This window comes from Benincasa hispida, unplaced genomic scaffold (genome assembly GCF_027475165.1).
Source record: "Benincasa hispida cultivar pf3 unplaced genomic scaffold, pf3_genome.v1.1 HicScf895, whole genome shotgun sequence".
NCBI lineage: Eukaryota > Viridiplantae > Streptophyta > Magnoliopsida > Cucurbitales > Cucurbitaceae > Benincasa > Benincasa hispida.
In genome coordinates, this window is record NW_028327037.1 from 6,429 (window position 1) to 25,134 (window position 18,706).

Sequence of the window (18,706 nt, forward strand, 5' to 3'; positions counted from 1 at the left end):
TACACTTCATGCACTCTATAGATAATTTATCTCCATAAACAATTATTACATATTCACTTCAACCCAACTCAATTCAACATGTGAAACACCTTTTAAACAGCATAAACTAAACTTGAGATTTATATATAATAAGTATATGGACTAAATTTAAACCATTAAAGAAATATTTGGGGCAATGATTTAGTTATTATAATTCTAGATTATTATAGTTAGGTTATAATAATTTGTGTTTGGGGTTAGTTATTATAATTCTAGATTATTATAGTTAGGTTATAATAATTTGTGTTTGGGGTATAAATTATTTTAGTTTTGGTTATAATAGTATATGTTTGAAGTGTAAACTGTTTTAGTTTGAGAAAGATATAGTAAATATTGTAGAAAAGAATAAAAAAAATTATGAATGTAAAATAGTAAAAATGGTAACAAATAATAGATTTCTAAATAGTGTTGATTGTAGCTAATTTGATATTACAAAATAGTATTTATTGTAGGAAGAGATGGTTATTATAATCTTAGGATAATCTTTATCTCAAACATCTTTTAAAATTATTGATACTAAAATCAACTAAAAACAGTTGGGGGCATAAATGGTATTTTGACACAAGTACCTAGCCCGATAACACGCGTGTGTCCACTACGACACGTGACAGAAAATGGAGTAACGTGGATATTTTGAAAAAAGAAAAAAGCCACAGCTTGACACGTGGACTTATTTACTTTGAATCTGTCCGGAAGAAAGATTGCTAAGGCGCGTGGCTCTTACGTACCCAGTTCCGAAGGTGACAGGGTGGCGTACAAATTTGGCTAGATGATACGTCATGTGGGTCCCACGGATGATTTTTTTTTTTTTTCTCCTTTGTGAATACCAAAGCAAAATCCCCCACACCTCACGTACTAAAAGAAAAAACGAAAAAAAAAAAGCAGCTTTTTTTGACTCGCTGTTGGCTGAGATATTTGCTTCGGGGTGGGGCCAATCACTTGTGGTTATCTTTCTTTATCTCATTTATTATAGACCGGCTGATAAGTGAATTAGTAGGGTGATAATCATTCTGTTTTTAGTTTTACGTTTTTATAATTTATAATTGAAAATTTTATTTTTTAATAGGTTACTGTCTAATTTTTATTTAGCCTTTAAATTTTAAAATGTAAAATTTTTAATTTTTAAGTTTAATTTTAAATTAGTTCAAAACTTTAAAATGCTATAATCTTATCTTTACAATTTATTTTACGGTTTATAAATCTTGAATGTTTTCATCTCGTGTCCAATATATCTTTAATTTACTTACATTTTTCTTAAGTTAAATGATTAATATAGAAAATCGATAAATTTATTATTAAAAAATTTACCTTTTTGATAGGAGTGTCATAGGTTAAGTTGGATTAGATAGATTTGGAAATTTTTTGGACCTATCTAAAAATTTGGATTGATCGAGTTGCCTACTCAAATAACTCTAGAGTCTCCAACCCAATCCTTAAAATTCGGATTGAATTAGATTAAGTTGAGTTGTAGGGTTATTTATTTATTTATTCTTTTTTTAGTTACATTTTTATTAACTTAAAATACTTAAAGTTGTGTACATCACATATTAATCACTAAAATTTCATAAAACTCAAAATCTTAAATATCAAAATCCAAGATATATATTACAAACTTCAAATAAACATCATAACAATATATATGAGTTACAATATTTATAAATTATAATATATATATTTTAATAATATTAGGAATTCGAATTGAGTTGGGTCAATCCGAATTTTAAAAATTATAATATGAACCCAACCTAACCTGAAAAAAATCATAAAAAATTCAATCCAACCCAATCCGATTCTTACCATTTGAGTTGGGTAGTCCGGATTGTTTGGTTTGTCAATACTCCTACTTTTTGGTATGGGAACTTTAGAGATATTTGATAATCATTTCATTTTTATTTTTCATTTTTCAAAATTGCCTTTATTTTCTTATAGCTTTTTTATAATATTTTTATTAGGTAAAAACACATTATAATTCAAAGTCAAATTTCATAAATAAATTTGCTTATTTTCAAAATTTGGATCGAGAAGTAAGTAAAAAAGACGAAAACTATTGAGAAAAGTAGCACTAATTAACCCTCAACTTTTTTTTTAATACAACAATTATAAAATGTGATGGAACCTATTGTGCCATAAATACTTAACTTTTAGAAACATATAATTAGAGGGTAGTCCAAACATATAGTGCATATCTTTTTAACTTTCACTTGGTTAAACTTGGTTAAGTCACAAATTTAATTTTATGTTAGGAGAAAATTAGAATATGGTTTGTGTAATTTGAAAGTTAAATTTTAATTTCAATAATTGGATAACACCTCCGTACATTATCTCTAACATAGGGACTATGTATGAGATTTATCACATGAAATAATATTTGCGAGGTTTTATTAGACCATGAAGATGAATTTCTAACTTTTAAATCAAATCATAGAAACTAGGCTCTAAATTTCTCCAAAATCATGTAGATTAATTTTGTAATTTTACTTTTAAACTTAATTGATAAACATCAATACAAACCTAATTTGGTAAATTAATGGTTGACCAAAAAACTTAAGCTAATGAATTATGGTAAATGCAATTTGTATCAGCATTTTTAACATCTCTCACCTATGAGCTTCACAGTTTGTAAAGATCCAAGGAAATGGTTGTTTTTCATTAAATATAAAAAAATTTAGTTATTCGAATTTCTGTTTGATTTTCAAATGATACAACTTCAAATTGTTCATGTCTCGTTTGAGATAACCATTTGGACGTCGTTCAACAATTACTTGATTTTTATTTTTTATTTTTTTTAAATTAAACCTATAAACACTACTTACGCCTATTAATTTTTATATATGTTGTTTACATTTTAGTAGTGCCTTCAAATTCGAAACTAAAATTTAAAATCATTTTCATGAAATTAGGAGAAAATACGTATAGATTATTAAAAAAAAAAACTAAAAATGAAAGCTTTATAATATATATATATATATTAGACTTAAAAACATTAATTTGTCTATTTAATAACCATTTGATTTTTGAGTTTTAGGTTTTGAAAATTAAATCTATAAACATCTCATTTACTTACGGGATAAAAGTAGAAGTTGAAAAAAAAAAAAAACTATTTTCAACCCAAACAGAAGATGAACCACAGAAAATGTGCAATTCTCTCCATTAAATTTTTTTTTAAAAAATGGATAATATTAACAAAAATACTCTCGTTAAATTTTTTTTTTAAAAAAAAAAAATCAACTTACACATACGGATGATTAAAAAAAAGGCAGATGAAGCTATATTTATGGGTAGATTGGAATGTGTAAACTGTAAACCAATCTCGAGATAAGATCCATCCGACGAATAAGAAAATGGATGAAGAGAGAAAGAAAGAAAGAAAGAAAATGGGAGATCCATATATGAAGCTAAAAATAGTTGGATTAAATGGTCAAATATGACGTGTAATGATAAAATAAATTGTAGATTTATGTCTTCATCTTCGTATCCCTAATTTGGACGCTAGACCAGACACTGTTTCATATTTTCTTTTGAGGATAACAAATATACAAATTTTGCATGCGAGTAGTTCATGAATTGCAAAATAAGTAACATAAACCCGAATTTTTGTTTTTATTTTATTTCGGAACAAGGACTCGGAGCCTGGAAATTCTCAGGGAAGGGCTTTCCGGCCAATTATAAATACCTTCCTTTCTCCAATCAATGTTCTCACCACCGCTAAATCATCTCCATTTTTCCCTCTCTCATTTCTTTCTTCCCTTGATTTCTCTCCCTGATCCAACGATGACGGTCACCGTCCTCATTGAGAATCCCGAGTTTGGTAAATTACTTTTCATATTTCTTTAAAAAAAATTGTTCTGGTTCGTTTTGTTGCCGGCGGAGATTTGAAATTGAGGCCACCGGGAAGCGATTGATGGAGTTAGAATTTGCAGGAGTTGCGGCGGAGGAGAAGGGGGTGGATGAAGAGTCGGAATTGGTGCTGGACGGAGGGTTTCTGGTGCCCTACGCCAATTCGTTCGGCCACGGCTTTAGGTCTGCTTTATTTATTTATAGCTCCGTTGATAACCCTTGCTTACTGATTTACATTTTTTTTTATTATAATGGTTGAATTTTTAAAACAAAAACTATTTTTTTAAAGTTACTTGTTTTTAGTTTTCCCAATTTGTCAGATCTTTTTAAATAGATAATAAAAAGAATAAATTTGTATTTTAGAAGTAAAAATAGTATTATAATAGCGGTGATAGTTAGTTCGGTTTTGCTTTTGGGGTCAACCAAAAACCAAACCAAATCAATTGGTTTTATAAAGAATGGCTCCAAACCAATCTCCAATGAGGATATAATCAATGGTATTGGTTTGGTTCTCGATTTTTGATATTTTATTTTTTACTTCCAAATTTTTATTTTTATTTCTTCTTTGTGTTTGAATTGATCATTTTTTGCTAGTTTGATTTTTTTTTTTTGTACTTTTCTAAATAAAAAAAATATACACCCTTGATAATTGGTCCTTTTCAAAATAACAAATATATGTACACATTAATAATTAAAATACTAAAAGATGTCTAATGAAAAGTATATATACACCATTGGTTTGATTTTTTTTTTTTTTTTTTTTTTGATTTTTCTAATAAAAAACCAATTTGAACCAATACTTTTTAATTTTCTCCGAATACAAACCAAGATGTTTAATTTTATATTAAAAACCAAACCATTGGATTGGTTTTGGTTGATTCGGATTTTCGGTTTTTCAATTTGTTGTTGCACTCTTATATAGGCTTAATTTTTAAAAACAAAAAATAAAAAACTTGCCAATCAGGGTTATTATTATTATATATAATTTTTGGCCCATTTTCTTTCTTTACATGGAATTGTTTGGAAATTGTGATGTAAAAACTTAGGAAGGATTTGGGGCATTGAGTTGGTTATAAGAGTTACTATTTGGGATGTAGACTATTTTAAACTATTTCTGTTTAGGTAGGAGATAGTAAACAATTCAAACCAAAACAAACCAGGTGGGTTGGGTTAGGTTTCTCGATTTTTCTAAACACCCCTATTAAACGCCCAAGAGGATGAGTAAAACAAATAGTAAACACTATAGCAAAAAGATTTTGAAATAGTATATTATACTTAATTGTAGCTTATAAATAGTTGTATACACTCTTGTCATATTTGGTACTCTAAACATAGAGTGGACTATAATAATCCATTCTACCAACTTTTAGTTGGTGTTCCAAACGACTTCTTAAAAACAATGAAGATGTTTTGACAATTTTCAATTATTCTGTTAACAGAAGAAAAAAAACTAAAATTGATTTGATTAATTTTTACTCCATCAACTTATTTAAGTTTACTTTCACAAAAAAGAATTATTGTTGAATTAAGGGCAATTGCAACTGATGTGTTTAATAGATATCAAAACTTAAAGTCTCGTTTTATAACTATTTTTTTTTATCTTTTATTTTTTTAAAATTATGTTTGTTTCTGGTTCTTTAAGAGCATTATTTGAGTTATAAACCAAATTTTAAATACAAAATCAAGTTTTTGAAAACAACTTTTCAAAGATGAACTTGGTTAATTTTTTTTTAAAAAAAATTAGACAATAAAACGATAAAATCATAGAATAAAATAGTGCTCGTAAGTTTAATTTGAAAGAAAAGGCAAACAAAATATTTATCAAAGATGATTTTTTTTCCCATATGATTGGTTTATAAACTTAAAAAAAATATCGAAGTCATAAACTTTTACCAATCTATTTAATGTCTTTACATATCCAATTTTGTGTCTTTTCGTTTTAAAATTAACAAATTCAGTAAAACAAAATACAATTTTTATTTAATAGATAATTAATCTTTTGGACAAAAAAAATTCAAAAGTTTGAAAACTTGTTATGGTTCAAACTTTCAAAGTTTTAAAACTTATTGGACCCAAATTTTTATCTAGAAGATAATTGATCTTTTTGGACATAAAATTCAAAAATTAGAAAACTATGTATGCTAAAAAAAATGGGTGCAATACTGCGATAAGTTATGCATAGTTTTCTAAAATTTAAATTTTATATCAAAAGATTAATTATGGAAAAGTATGGCGATTTATATTAGAATTTAAAGGGAAAAAAACTACCATCAGCCAAAATTTAATGCATGCGAGTTACTTATTTATTTATTTTAAATTGAAATTTTACTACATTTTTGTCACGAAAATTGTTATATTACTTTGGGTAAGTGTATTCAAATAATTAATAATAATAACAAATTTTCTTAATTTAATAATTCATGGGTACAAATTTGTGTCAACTAGTTAAATTATATTTAAATCTAAAAAAAATCATTAATTAAAGTTTTGGATATAAAGATCTAAAGCTTCCCACTAAAAGGATGAAAACGATTAGAATGTTCAACTCGTAAACAATATTTTAATGCTCAACAATATCTCCCTTCTTTACCATGACAATAAAAATGGTATATCATAATTATGTAAAAATTTGAATAATAGTTTAACTTGCATAGTGCTTGTTTATTGACCTCGAAATCTGAGGTTTGATTTCCTCACCTCACATTTAAGCCAACAAGAGCGTAGTTCAACTAGCATAGTGTTTATACTATCGACTTCGAAGTTTGAGGTCCGATTTTTCTATCCCACACTTTAATCACAATACCTTTCAAAAAAAAAAAAAAAAATAATGAACGTCTATCGCAGTCTATCACTAATACATAGTAAATTTTTCTATATCTGTAAATAAGTTGGCACATTTGTCTTTGTTTGAAAGCATTCCTAGAAATCTCAACATATTTATAAAATATTTGTTTAAGATGGATTACAACTAATCTTTCCATAAAGTATTTGATTAAATAATTTAAATTAGAATTATTATAATTAATCCTAATTTGCAAAACATAGGGACTATCATGCGGAAAGCGAAAGGCAAGAAGGGGTAGAGAATTTCTACAAACTCAATCACATTAATCAAACTTACGATTTCGTAAGCAATTTCCCTTTTAATTAAATTCCGCTATTTTCCATTTACGGCGTCGTTTTCAAGTCCCCTCTTTTCCCGCTGCCGTACCGTTAAGCGACTCTCCGATTGAAAATGGCGGAATGAGTTTGTTTGCAGGTGAAGAAGATGAGAAAAGAGTACGGTCAACTGAACAGAGTGGAGATGAGCATATGGGAGTGCTGTGAGCTTCTCAATGACGTGGTTGATGAGAGCGATCCTGATTTGGATGAACCTCAAATCGAACACTTGTTGCAGACCGCTGAAGCCATCAGAAAGGATTATCCTAACGAAGATTGGCTGCATTTGACTGCTCTTATACATGGTACTTTTCCCATTTTCACTAATGATTCTATTTTACTTGAAATTTACTGTTTTAGATTGTGAATTGAAGTGCATTGGGTGATTCTGGTTCTGGTTGATCCCTGAAATTTATTCACTGGTAGATGAGAGAGAGAGAGAAAACAAGCATTGGCTTAGAGTGGAATTAAAGAGCACATTAGCAATTTTGGACAATATTCCAATTATTGTTGGGTTTCTTTCATGCAGGGTCTAAAATTAGACTAAAGGAAATGGTATCTTATTAATAATGTATTTCAGAATTTGGCTCCCTTTCATATCCCAAAAGCAATTTAAGGTTTTCTTTCTTTCTTTCTTTCATTTTTTTTTTTTTTTTTTTTTTTTTTTTTTTTTTTACATATTATAAAAATATTTTGAAAATGTTTGTAATGCTGAAGTTAGAAAGAATTTTCTAGTTATTTTTAGGATATTTACCTAGAAATCAAAGTGTCTTATTGAAAATACTATTCTAAGAAGTATTGCCTAAGTCGAAGACATTCTTATGTGCATATATATTGAGCTTATAATCCTTATGGTTTCATTACAGTTAAGAATAGGTTTTATAACATAGTCTGTGTTTTGTTAACTTTCTTGCATTTTTTTTTTTTTAAGTTTATTGAGTTCTGTTTTGTTAGATAACACGGGGTTCTATCTCAAAACTAATTGACAATGAGAGGAATAACCCATTTATCTTATAAAGAATGTAGGGTCCCTTGATTTTTCTAATGCGGTATTCTCAACATGTCCTCTCAAGATGGTGTCTCATTTGAGTTCACCATTCTTGATCAGATCCCAATTTTTCTTATTGGATTGAATGCCTGTTTGGACTTTATGAGTTTTGATACTATAGTAGCGAACACATGAGATTTCATCTCAAATTTCAAAACCAATTAGCAATAAGAGAAGTAGCTCATCTATCTTATAAAGAGTGTGAGGTCCCTTGATTTTTTCAATGTGGTATCCTCAACACTTTTATCTTCCGTACTTGTTTCAATTCGTTTGGGTGCTTGCATTTCTTAAATGTTTTGGACTTTGGTTGGATCTTTGAAGTTTGAATAGAACCAAATTTTTGTTTTATATTAATAGATTTTCTTTATGGTATGACATTGACTTGTGTGCATTTCAACCATTTGAGACTGCATCAAGCATTCGACTAGTTTTTATTTCCTTATTTATTCCTATTATTTTTGTATCTGTCTTTACTTTTTAGACCTTGGAAAGGTGCTTCTCCTTCCAAGCTTTGGTGGTCTTCCTCAATGGGCGGTTGTGGGTAAGCATGAGTTTCAATCTACCATACAGACAATCACATGATTCTCTATATGGGTCTTTTATTTTATAAAGTTTCTTTACTAATTATTGTTATCATACCCTGGACCAACTTGCAGGAGACACCTACCCTTTGGGTTGTGCTTTTGATAAATCCATTGTCCACCACAAGGTCTTGATTTCTCTATAATTAAAGTGCCAACAACCTGTTCACTTTTCTTATAACCTTTAACCCTATTACCTTTAATTACAGTATTTCATGGAAAATCCTGGTTACTATAATCCCGCATATAACTCTAAATACGGAGTTTACTCACCAAATTGTGGACTTGACAATGTAGTGATGTCGTGGGGGCATGATGACTATATGTATTTGGTACTCTTCCTGCCTCTACGAAGTACTAGAGTATTGAATGTTGTCATTCTTAAACTAAGATGATAAAGTCTGTTATTACATGGAACTTTCAGGTGGCAAAGGAGAATAATACTACTTTACCTTCTGCAGCACTTTTTGTTATCAGATACCACTCATTCTACTGTAAGTTAAAAAGAAATTGTTAAAAACAAGTTTGTTTTACTGAAATTTTTAACTATGAAGAAACCAGTAAGGTTACTGGAAATCTTTGATTCTGCAGCATTACATAGATCTCATGCATATAAGCACTTGATGAATGAGGAGGATGTCGAAAACCTGAAGTGGCTGCGCATATTCAAGTAAGAAATTTTTTTCTTCACTGCCATCCTTAGAGTTTGGAACTGATATGAATTTTAAGTTTCTGTGCTAACTGAAGTCGATCTTCTTTTCTCTTTTCCCCCATGAAGCAAGTATGATCTCTACAGCAAGAGTAAAGTCCGGGTTAACGTTGACAAAGTGAAGCCGTATTATCTCTCTCTCGTTGAGAAGGTAAGCACACTCATGAAAATGTAATCCATATTTTCCTTCTTTCCTAGTGCATTACCAGGTACTCAACAGGAAGAATTATATTTGGTTGCAGTACTTTCCTGCCAAGCTACGATGGTAAAACAAAACCTGTGAGATTTGAGTTCTGTGAATGGTTGACACATAAGGTGAAATGGGGTCAGCAATAGCATGCAGCAGGCTAGAGATTTGGAGCTTGGGGGTAAATTGGCTCAAACTAGTCACCAAAGTTGTGTATTAAATAATAAATAATAATAATAATAATAATAAAAACAAAAGTCGTTCTTTTCTAGCTTCTGTGCAAATATTGTACCAGGTTTTCACTCAATAAAACTATTGGTTTATTCCCGTGACTTGTCCACTTATATAAGACTACAAAACTACCTGCATCTTGACAGGAAGGAAGGTGTTCCTATCGGTAATAAGTGAAAGCAATATTATGGACTTTAAATGAAAACTAAACTAGTGGGTGAAAACTGAAAACCAAAATGCATAAAGTTGATAATTGCACAACAGATCCGTCTTAAACGATACTGATCAACACAACAGTATGGGTTGAACCTTTGTTTGCCATGATGTGCTGCCAAATTAATCAGCTTGGATATAAATATACAGAGATTCATGGATCCTTAGGCTAATCTCAACACAAGAATCCTCCATGAGATCGAAGGACACCGAGTCAAATAAATAGTTTCAAGTTTCAGCAAACCGGATAGCACATATTTTTATTCAACCAGATGCCTGCCAGTTGGAAATACAGCAACTTAAATTTTTTGGTACACATGATAATTAGATCATTATATTCATATGTTATCTTTTATCTAGTTTATGTGTCAAATTAAACTGGAAATTCTAATGAGAATGTTAGGAATGTAAATCAGAGATATTTAAGGGTATACTAGTAACTGAGTGAGGAAGGAGGGACTGAGGCATTTTGTGAGTGAATTAGGCTTGGGAGAGATTTCAAAGGGAGGGTGCCCGTACCTCAAATTACTTGTTGATCTTGTAGTTTCTTCTTAATATTGCAAATATATTAGTTTTCTATGTTTGGGTACCTATTGCTGTGGTCATGCTTGTCTAAGGCGTGTTGCCCATGGCCGCATGACCATTTCGACCCCTTTTATTTCATGTTTTCATCTTATGTATTTCATTTTGGAAGTCAGTTTACTTTCTTTATACTTTTCTTTGTAAGTGACTGCTTGCCACTTTGCATATGCAAAGGCAACATTATTAAAAATGCTTGCAATATATATGGGGATAAGGCTAATGATCATACCTTCATATCCAGAGTCGTAAGTTATTAAGTCGTTGTTGTCCCTTATTGCTTTCTAGCTTTACTACAAACTTTCTTTTCTTAGACATACTTTTAAACGTTTGCGAAAATCTTTTCCTCGAAAACATTTTCTCAAGGGGGTGGAGGTTGCAAGAACCGCCCATTGTGCCACCGGCTGTTCAAGGGCGAGAACAAGTGTCGTACAATCGCTTTGAGATCCTTTTAAGAGTACGATTGTGACACCTATCACACTCTTACACATTTGCTTTGTTTGATATGATTTCATCACAGAGTTTAAGGGTTCAAACGAAGGTAGATTGGGTCAGAAGTAAATAACTTGTCAAGCCAATGCTTAACTACACGTAGAACCTTCAAAGTTCATAAGTCTTCTTCAACCATTTTTTGGGAAATGCAAGTAGCTTTTTTATTCTTATTGCAAAATTGCTGATAATGTCAGGACAACTGCTTCCTACTACCTTCTGACTCTATCTGGTTGACTTTTCCTGTCTCTATGACAGAGAAACTAACACGGTTTTTTGAAGAGCCAAAGGTAGTCATAGGCTTGTCTTTATAATTACTTATATTACTCACATTATAGATGTTACCCAGTGTCAATACAGTGGCAATATAGTGGCTTCTCACTGCCACAATCATATTAACTCCTGCACATGCAAACTCATGCAGCTTTAACTCATAACACAACTACCATTTATCACCCAACTACTCCACCAAACCTATTTATTAAATGTTGCATGAATTCATAGTTTTCCAGCTAAATAATTTTATTCATAATGGTTTTTTGCACTTGCAGGAAAGGAGAGGTAAGTAAAGAAAGCTGAGGCAAAAAAGTTTGCTTTCTTGGGATTTGGTGAAGGTATTTAAAACCAATTACCTTCAATGACAGGATTTCTTCACTAAAAGGGTCATTATTGATTGGGTGGACTCAACCTCCAGCTTCCTTCAATAAAAGAAAATCTAAGGTGGGTCATTCTGACTTTCTTTATAAGTTTCTAATTCTTGGTTCAGTTGCAAATCACAGCGCTAAAGAAGATGGATCCCATTATTAGCAAAGTGTTGGTGTTGTTCTTTGCATTTTTGCTTGGGAGTGGAAATGCTCAAGATTCTACCACTTTGGTGCCTGCTATCATTACATTCGGTGATTCTGCCGTGGATGTTGGAAATAATAACTATCTTTACACTATTTTCAAGGCCAATTACCCTCCATATGGAAAGGACTTTGTGAACCATCAGCCCACTGGCAGGTTTTGCAATGGAAAACTTGCTACTGATTTCACTGGTACGTGCAAAAGCTTTCATCTCATTGGAACTTAAACACATTGGCTTTGCATGATGGTTGGATAAACTTTGCATCATGTATAAAGTCAACCTTTTCTCTTACAGCAAGAGCACACTTTGTCGGTGTCGTGCCGATGTGTCTTGGGAGAAAAATCTATTTGATATCTTCTTTTTTTCTTCCAAGTTATGAAAACATGAAAAACAGAAAGCAAAGTTTCATTTCATAATTTGTTTAATCTGCCATTCCAATTCAAGTTTTAAATGGACTCAGATAGTCATGTCACTTCTCTCTCTCTCTCTCTCATTTTCCTGCAAAACTATAAAGAAGTAGAACAAAATATGATTTTACAGTTTCTAAAATCTAAACTTGCTTTCAGGAAATTTCCATTAAAACAGAAATTTGATACATAAAAACAAGTACAATACTCAATGAAAGTCGTTGTTTCTATCGAGAAAAATAAGTAAAATTCTCCAAAGCTTTGAAGAAAACAACATATGGAGACAAATATTAAACGAAGCCTTATTATTAAGTTGTTATTACTGTTGTTACTGTCATTCAGGAACAGCTGTTATATTTAAGGCCCGTAATCATCATTATTGTTTTTTTTTTTTTCTCTCCAGCTCAAACTTTAGGATTTAAGACCTTCCCATTGCCGTACCTTAGCCCAGAGGCATCAGGTAAGAATCTTCTCATTGGAGTCAACTTTGCCTCAGCTGCATCTGGTTACGATGAGAATGCTGCCCTCTTAAATGTAAGAATGTTAACCTTTGCTCTCGGAAGCAATATCAATCTGAGCAAATCAGCCATTCTTCTGTACTTACTTTTTACTCTGAACTTGGCGAATAGCATGCACTCTCACTGCCCCAACAAGTTGGATTGTTCAAGGAGTACCAGGGCAAGCTAGCTAAGGTAGCTGGTAATGAAAAAGCAGCATCCATAATCAAGGATGCACTCTACTTGCTAAGCGCAGGAAGTGGCGATTTTCTGCAGAATTATTACATCAATCCTTACGTTAATAAGGTCTACACTCCCGATCAGTACGGATCGATGCTCATCGGAGCATTTACAACATTTATTAAGGTACTTTCTTACTGTTGCAAAAACCATATGGCTTTCCAGGTCATTCATGACCAAGATTAAACGAGATATCGCATGAAATACGTCAGATTGATGCATTTTTGGTATTGGAAACAGGATATATATGGTTTAGGAGCTAGGAGAATTGGAGTGACTTCACTTCCTCCATTAGGTTGCTTTCCTGCTGCTCTCACCTTGTTTGGCAACCATCAAAATGGGTGTGTCTCAAGGATTAATACCGATGCGCAAGCCTTCAACAAGAAGCTAAATGCTGCTGCAGAAAGCTTGAAAAACCAACTTCCAGGTTTTAGAATTGTCGTCTTCGACATTTACAAGCCACTCTACGATGTCATCAGTTCTCCATCGAAAAATGGTAAAGATGAAGCTTATTTTCCCTTGGGGGAAATGCTTTGTAGATTGTCCGATATTGAATGAAGCACCAGAAATGTAAAAAATGTATCACTAATTTTCTTCTGTTCCTTATTTTTTTTGGTTAGGCTTTGTGGAAGCTAGAAAAGGCTGCTGTGGAACAGGAACAGTGGAGACAACATCACTTTTGTGCAATCCCAAGTCCTTGGGTGGAACTTGCTCTAATTCAACTCAATATGTGTTTTGGGATAGTGTTCATCCATCTGAGGCTGCTAATCAAGTTCTTGCTGATGCCTTGATTCTCCAGGGATTCTCTCTCCTCTAGACCACAAAACTCCATACAAATGATCTGCAATCCAAAAGTTTGTACTGTGTTTTATTTATGTGTGAGGAAATTTGTTCTATGTACTGATATTATAAGCAACATGTGATGATTCTGTTTTGGAAGTTTGTTTTATTCTAAGTTTGTTTTTATTAGATACGAAATTGGGTTTAGCACGTGAGTTTTATGATTATAAAAGTTGATATTTAGTATAATATATAGATTTTTTAGCTTGTGGATTAATTAAATTTGACGCTTTGCCCAAGTAAATCCTTGCACCAAATCAATAGCTTGATTCTTTAGGGCATGTTTGGTCGGGTATCTGAATATAGAAATTTGAAAACAAAGAATTCAATGAAAATAGGATCATATTTCATGTTTTTAGATATATGTTTGGAAGCATATTTGGAAATTAGATTTTAATTTAAATAATTATTTAAAATGTGATTGATATTATATTTATAAATGAGAGATTTTCAAAACTAGAAAAATAATGGAAATTATTTACACAAAATAACAAAATTAATTTTTTTTTTTTTTTATAGAGGCTGATAGAAGTCTATCAGGGTCTATTAGTGATAGAAGTCTGAGAAAAATCTATCAGTGATAGACACTGATAGAAGTCTACTAATGTTTATAAATATTTTTTTGTTATTCCTGTAAATAATTTGACATTTTTTCTATTTGTAAAAAAATTCCTTTATAAATTATAAAACTTATCATAGTTACTCACTAAATATTAGTTCACAATAAATTATGTTATTTTGTAATATTATATAATTTTATACATTACGTAATACATATTTTACTTTTCAAAAAATGAATTGAGTTTATAACATTTGATATAATTTTGTACTTTAAAATTTAAAATTTAAAGTTTAGATATAATGAAAAAATAAAAATGTTGTTTTCAAAATTTGCACTGTTTGGATCATAAAATTCGAAAATAGTTTTTAGAAACAAAATATAAATTTGTTTGGTTGGGAGATTGTGACTCTTGTGATATTGTTTCTTTATCATTTTCTTATGTCAACTTTTTGGGTATATTGAGGGGGTTTTGTATGGACGACCTAAATTTTGGGGAGAAAATAAAATTTGCCTGGTTTTTTTAAAAATGAGTATTTTTATTATTTTTTGACGTCAAATTCGAGTGAAATTACTAAAATGTACTCATGTATGTAGAAAAGCTCAACTAGCTCTCTCATTTTCTCTCTCTTTTGAAAGGCAAATTCATAATATACTCGTCTATGACATCAACAGAAGTTCAGTTAACATTGTTTTTTTAAAAAAAGTGGGACATTTTTTATTTTGGACCTTTAAAATAGGTCACTTGTACAATTATTCCAACATTTTAGGCTACTTATAATAATAAACTATAATAGAACGAAAAATGGTTTTAGTTTTGAAAATAAGACAATTAGTTTTTAAAAATTATAGACCATGAAAATCCTCTATGAACAAATTTTTATCTTCTTAAAAAACTAAAATTAAGGGTCTCAAACAACCTTGAAATATCCCTTTCTACCTATCACAAACTACATATCAATTTCAAAGTTTGAAGTACAAAATTATGAATAGTGTGTTTGGAAAAAAAAAAAAACTTCGTAAATGATATGAGTTTTTTTCTCTTGGCAATTTTGGAAGAATTGCTAATTTAAGCTTCGTTTGATAACTATTTAGATTTTATTTTTGGTTTTTGAAAATTATTTATTTCTTCCCAATTTCTTGCAATAGTTTTCACCTTTCTTAAGTAAAATACTTGAACTCTTACCTAAATTTAAAAAATACAATAACAAGTTTTAAGAACTACTTGCTTTTATAGTTTTCAATTATTGGTTTAATTCTTAAAAGCATTGGTAGAAAGTAGATACAAAAGCAAGAAGTTTAGAAGTGAAAAAGATATTTATAGGTTTAATTTTCAAAATCCAAAAATAAAAAATTAAATAATTACCAAATGACCGTTACCGAGTATATATATAATTTTAGACTATTAAAAATGTTTACTTTTTCTTTAATTTTTGTATAGAAAACGTTTTTTTAGAAAATAAAATAGTTTAAAACTCTTTTTAAAGAAATGCTTGGAGAGAGAATTTTTTAAGTACTAATAAGAGAGATGTCGGTCTAAAAAGTGAATTTAAAGTGATCAATTTAATGCATTCTAAACATGTTAATCAACCATATTAAGTTCTAAGGATAAAGGTAAGATGCATGACAAGCGAGTAATACCTTACAAGTTAAACAATGCAATATTCAATTAAGTCAAATAAACAATGCTTATTGATTGGATGCCAAACAATTTCACAAGTTTATCTTAACTTTGCAATCATGTAAGTAAGGATCTCGACCATTACGAATTAAGACTTAATCTATAGTAAAAAATTATTCAACTTTGTCTAGCTTATCCGACATTCACAAAGAAATATAATTATGAGAATAAAATAAATTGAATATCCATGGACAATAAATGAATAATCAAACTTAGAATCCTCCCCAAATTACAATGGGATCATTCAAAATCCTTAAAACAAAAACGTGATTAACCAATAGCACATAAAAAAAGGAAGTAGTCAATGTTGGAGTTTTTAATATGTAGCTAAAATCTGTAAAACAAATTTAAAGTATAAACACAAAAGAGGGGAAAATAGTGATACCAAGATTTACGTGAAAAACCCCTCAATGTAAGGGAAAAACAACGCGGCTCCGAAAAATACTTCCATTGTAAATATAATGGGATACAACAGTTCTCCTCTAATCGTAACTAGAGGATACAATAATCATCAGCAAAATATATCACTAACAAACAAAATGGTACATAAAATACCCTTCATCAACTAAAGATGGAGTATACATATAAATGGAGAGATCTCCGGTGAAGACAACTTAGAGAAATCAATTAAAAAGAAGTTGAAGGAATCGAATTCCCGCAGTGGAAGCGAATGATCACTTGTATTAGTGAATTCAATTTTGGAATAACATAAAATACAGAAAAGAAACGGTGCAGAGGATAAACAATAACTAAACATGCTTTCTTAATTCATAGAGAGGAAATGGAAAGAGGGAACACTTACCCTTGAAGAAACCGTTCTTCATGTTTTTCCTCTCTGGTGGTCATGATATCTTCTCTTCCTCTCGAACACTTCAGCCACGAACTCAACAAGTTCTCCAAAGATGAACATCACCACTATTGTCTTCCTTATTATTATCAAGATGAGAAATCATGACTTAGTTGTGGGCTTGTCAAGGATTTTGGTGAGGGAATTTGAGAGCTTTTTGAGAGAGCTTTTCTTTGCAGAGGAAGAAAAGAGTTTCTTGTAGAGAGATTTTTCTTCACAATATTTTCATGTATTGAACCACACACTCCACCGCTCTGCCTTTTTTTTTTCCTATATATATATATATGAGAAATAAGGGGAGTTATCTAAGGAAGTTATTTTGCAATTTAGTTATATTATATTAATATAATTAGATAAAACTATATATTATATCACATATAATATATAATTCATTGTTTATATTATATCATATATAATATAACCCACAAATTATATTCTCTCATATGACCTATAGTTTTAATATGAATCCTATTCATATTAATTTTAACTTATAGTTTTTATATAAATCTTATTCATATAACTAATATTTGAATCATATTCAAATAGTTATCTCTCTCATTAAACTTTATATTATCATGTTTCTAAATACATTATATTAATTGTATCTCATATAATTAATTTACTTTAATTAATTTGAACAATTCAAATTAATCCAAAATTAATGAATTCTCATTAACCTTTAGATTAGAAACCCCAACAATACGAGATTAATTAATTAAACTCTGTAATTAAATTAATCAATATTCATTAATTGTCAGCCACTCCATTAAAAACTGACAATTGCACTTTTCACATTGTAGATATATTTATGTGTCCTTTGGATATAACCAATCAATAGTAAGTTGACCATTCACAAATTGCTCATAATTATAACTAGGTCAAAATTACCGTTTTACCCCTATAGTTACATCTAACTCCTCAAGTATCACTGATCCGTCTAATGAACAATTAGTCATAGTCCAACTATAACTAGACCCTTCTCTGGTCAGTGAGAGGGTAAGACGCCTCATTATTCAAGACTCGGAATCAACCCTTAAGGGAGTAATTTATCTACTTATCTTAACAACAAGAAGGAGGGAATTCCTTCTTGTGTAGCTGTGTTCCCAGCTACCCACTCGGACGAAACTCTGAAATGGTAGGCTTATTGAGTCGGTGAATCTGGTCACTCTCACCCATACAAATCAAAGGACCATCCTTATAGGCAGGAGTTCACAACTCACTCAGGATTAAGGTCAAGTCCCATATGGTCATCCTAGTGAAATGTAATTCTCTTCAAGTAATGATGTTATAAAAAGAGACTAATCATTTCGTGGTTTGGTCTTATACAAACTCTTTGTATAGGATACTTCCATTCATATGTCTCCACATGAATGATCAGGATTATATTATTTGTAGCACTTTACAACAATTGTAATAATTACAAAGTGGGTCGTATCTGTAGTGTCATCAGGATAAGGTATCCAACCTTATCCATCTATTACATACCTTTCAGGTTATTACCCAAACATGATCCATTTGTATGTCACCACATACATGTTTAAGCTACATTGAATAACTTGGGATCTTAGTTTATTGATTTTGGGTTAATACTGAAGGGTTCAGATCCCGCAGCGGAAGCATTGTGAATGCCTTGCATCCCACAAATTGATTTTTACATAAAAAAACGTAAACTAAAGCATAATATACATGGTATAAACATGTAAATAACATACTGTA

The 18,706-nt window shown here is 30.6% G+C and overlaps 2 protein-coding genes across 3 annotated transcripts; both read left to right on the top strand.

Annotated features, from left to right (window-relative positions):
- Positions 1-3,488: 3,488 nt before the first annotated feature.
- Positions 3,489-11,764, top strand: LOC120085669 (inositol oxygenase 1-like). 2 transcript variants are annotated; one of them, XR_016527307.1, is made up of 12 exons: positions 3,524-3,847; positions 3,960-4,059; positions 6,922-7,003; positions 7,136-7,340; positions 8,565-8,624; positions 8,740-8,792; positions 8,874-8,996; positions 9,089-9,158; positions 9,256-9,334; positions 9,443-9,524; positions 9,616-9,741; positions 11,624-11,764. XR_016527307.1 is itself a non-coding variant. In XM_039041802.2 (11 exons), exons 1-11 carry the CDS (start codon positions 3,730-3,732, stop codon positions 9,640-9,642), a joined length of 999 nt encoding a protein of 332 aa, XP_038897730.1. In that variant the 5' UTR covers positions 3,489-3,729; the 3' UTR covers positions 9,643-9,887. The 2 variants fall into 2 exon arrangements, 1 of the variants encoding a protein (XP_038897730.1); XM_039041802.2 differs by lacking the exon at positions 11,624-11,764 and having other exon boundaries at positions 3,489-3,847; positions 9,616-9,887.
- Positions 11,726-14,092, top strand: LOC120085661 (GDSL esterase/lipase APG-like). The gene is made up of 5 exons (XM_039041791.2): positions 11,726-12,109; positions 12,730-12,860; positions 12,956-13,189; positions 13,304-13,559; positions 13,684-14,092. Exons 1-5 carry the CDS (start codon positions 11,863-11,865, stop codon positions 13,878-13,880), a joined length of 1,065 nt encoding a protein of 354 aa, XP_038897719.1. The 5' UTR covers positions 11,726-11,862; the 3' UTR covers positions 13,881-14,092.
- Positions 14,093-18,706: the final 4,614 nt, after the last annotated feature.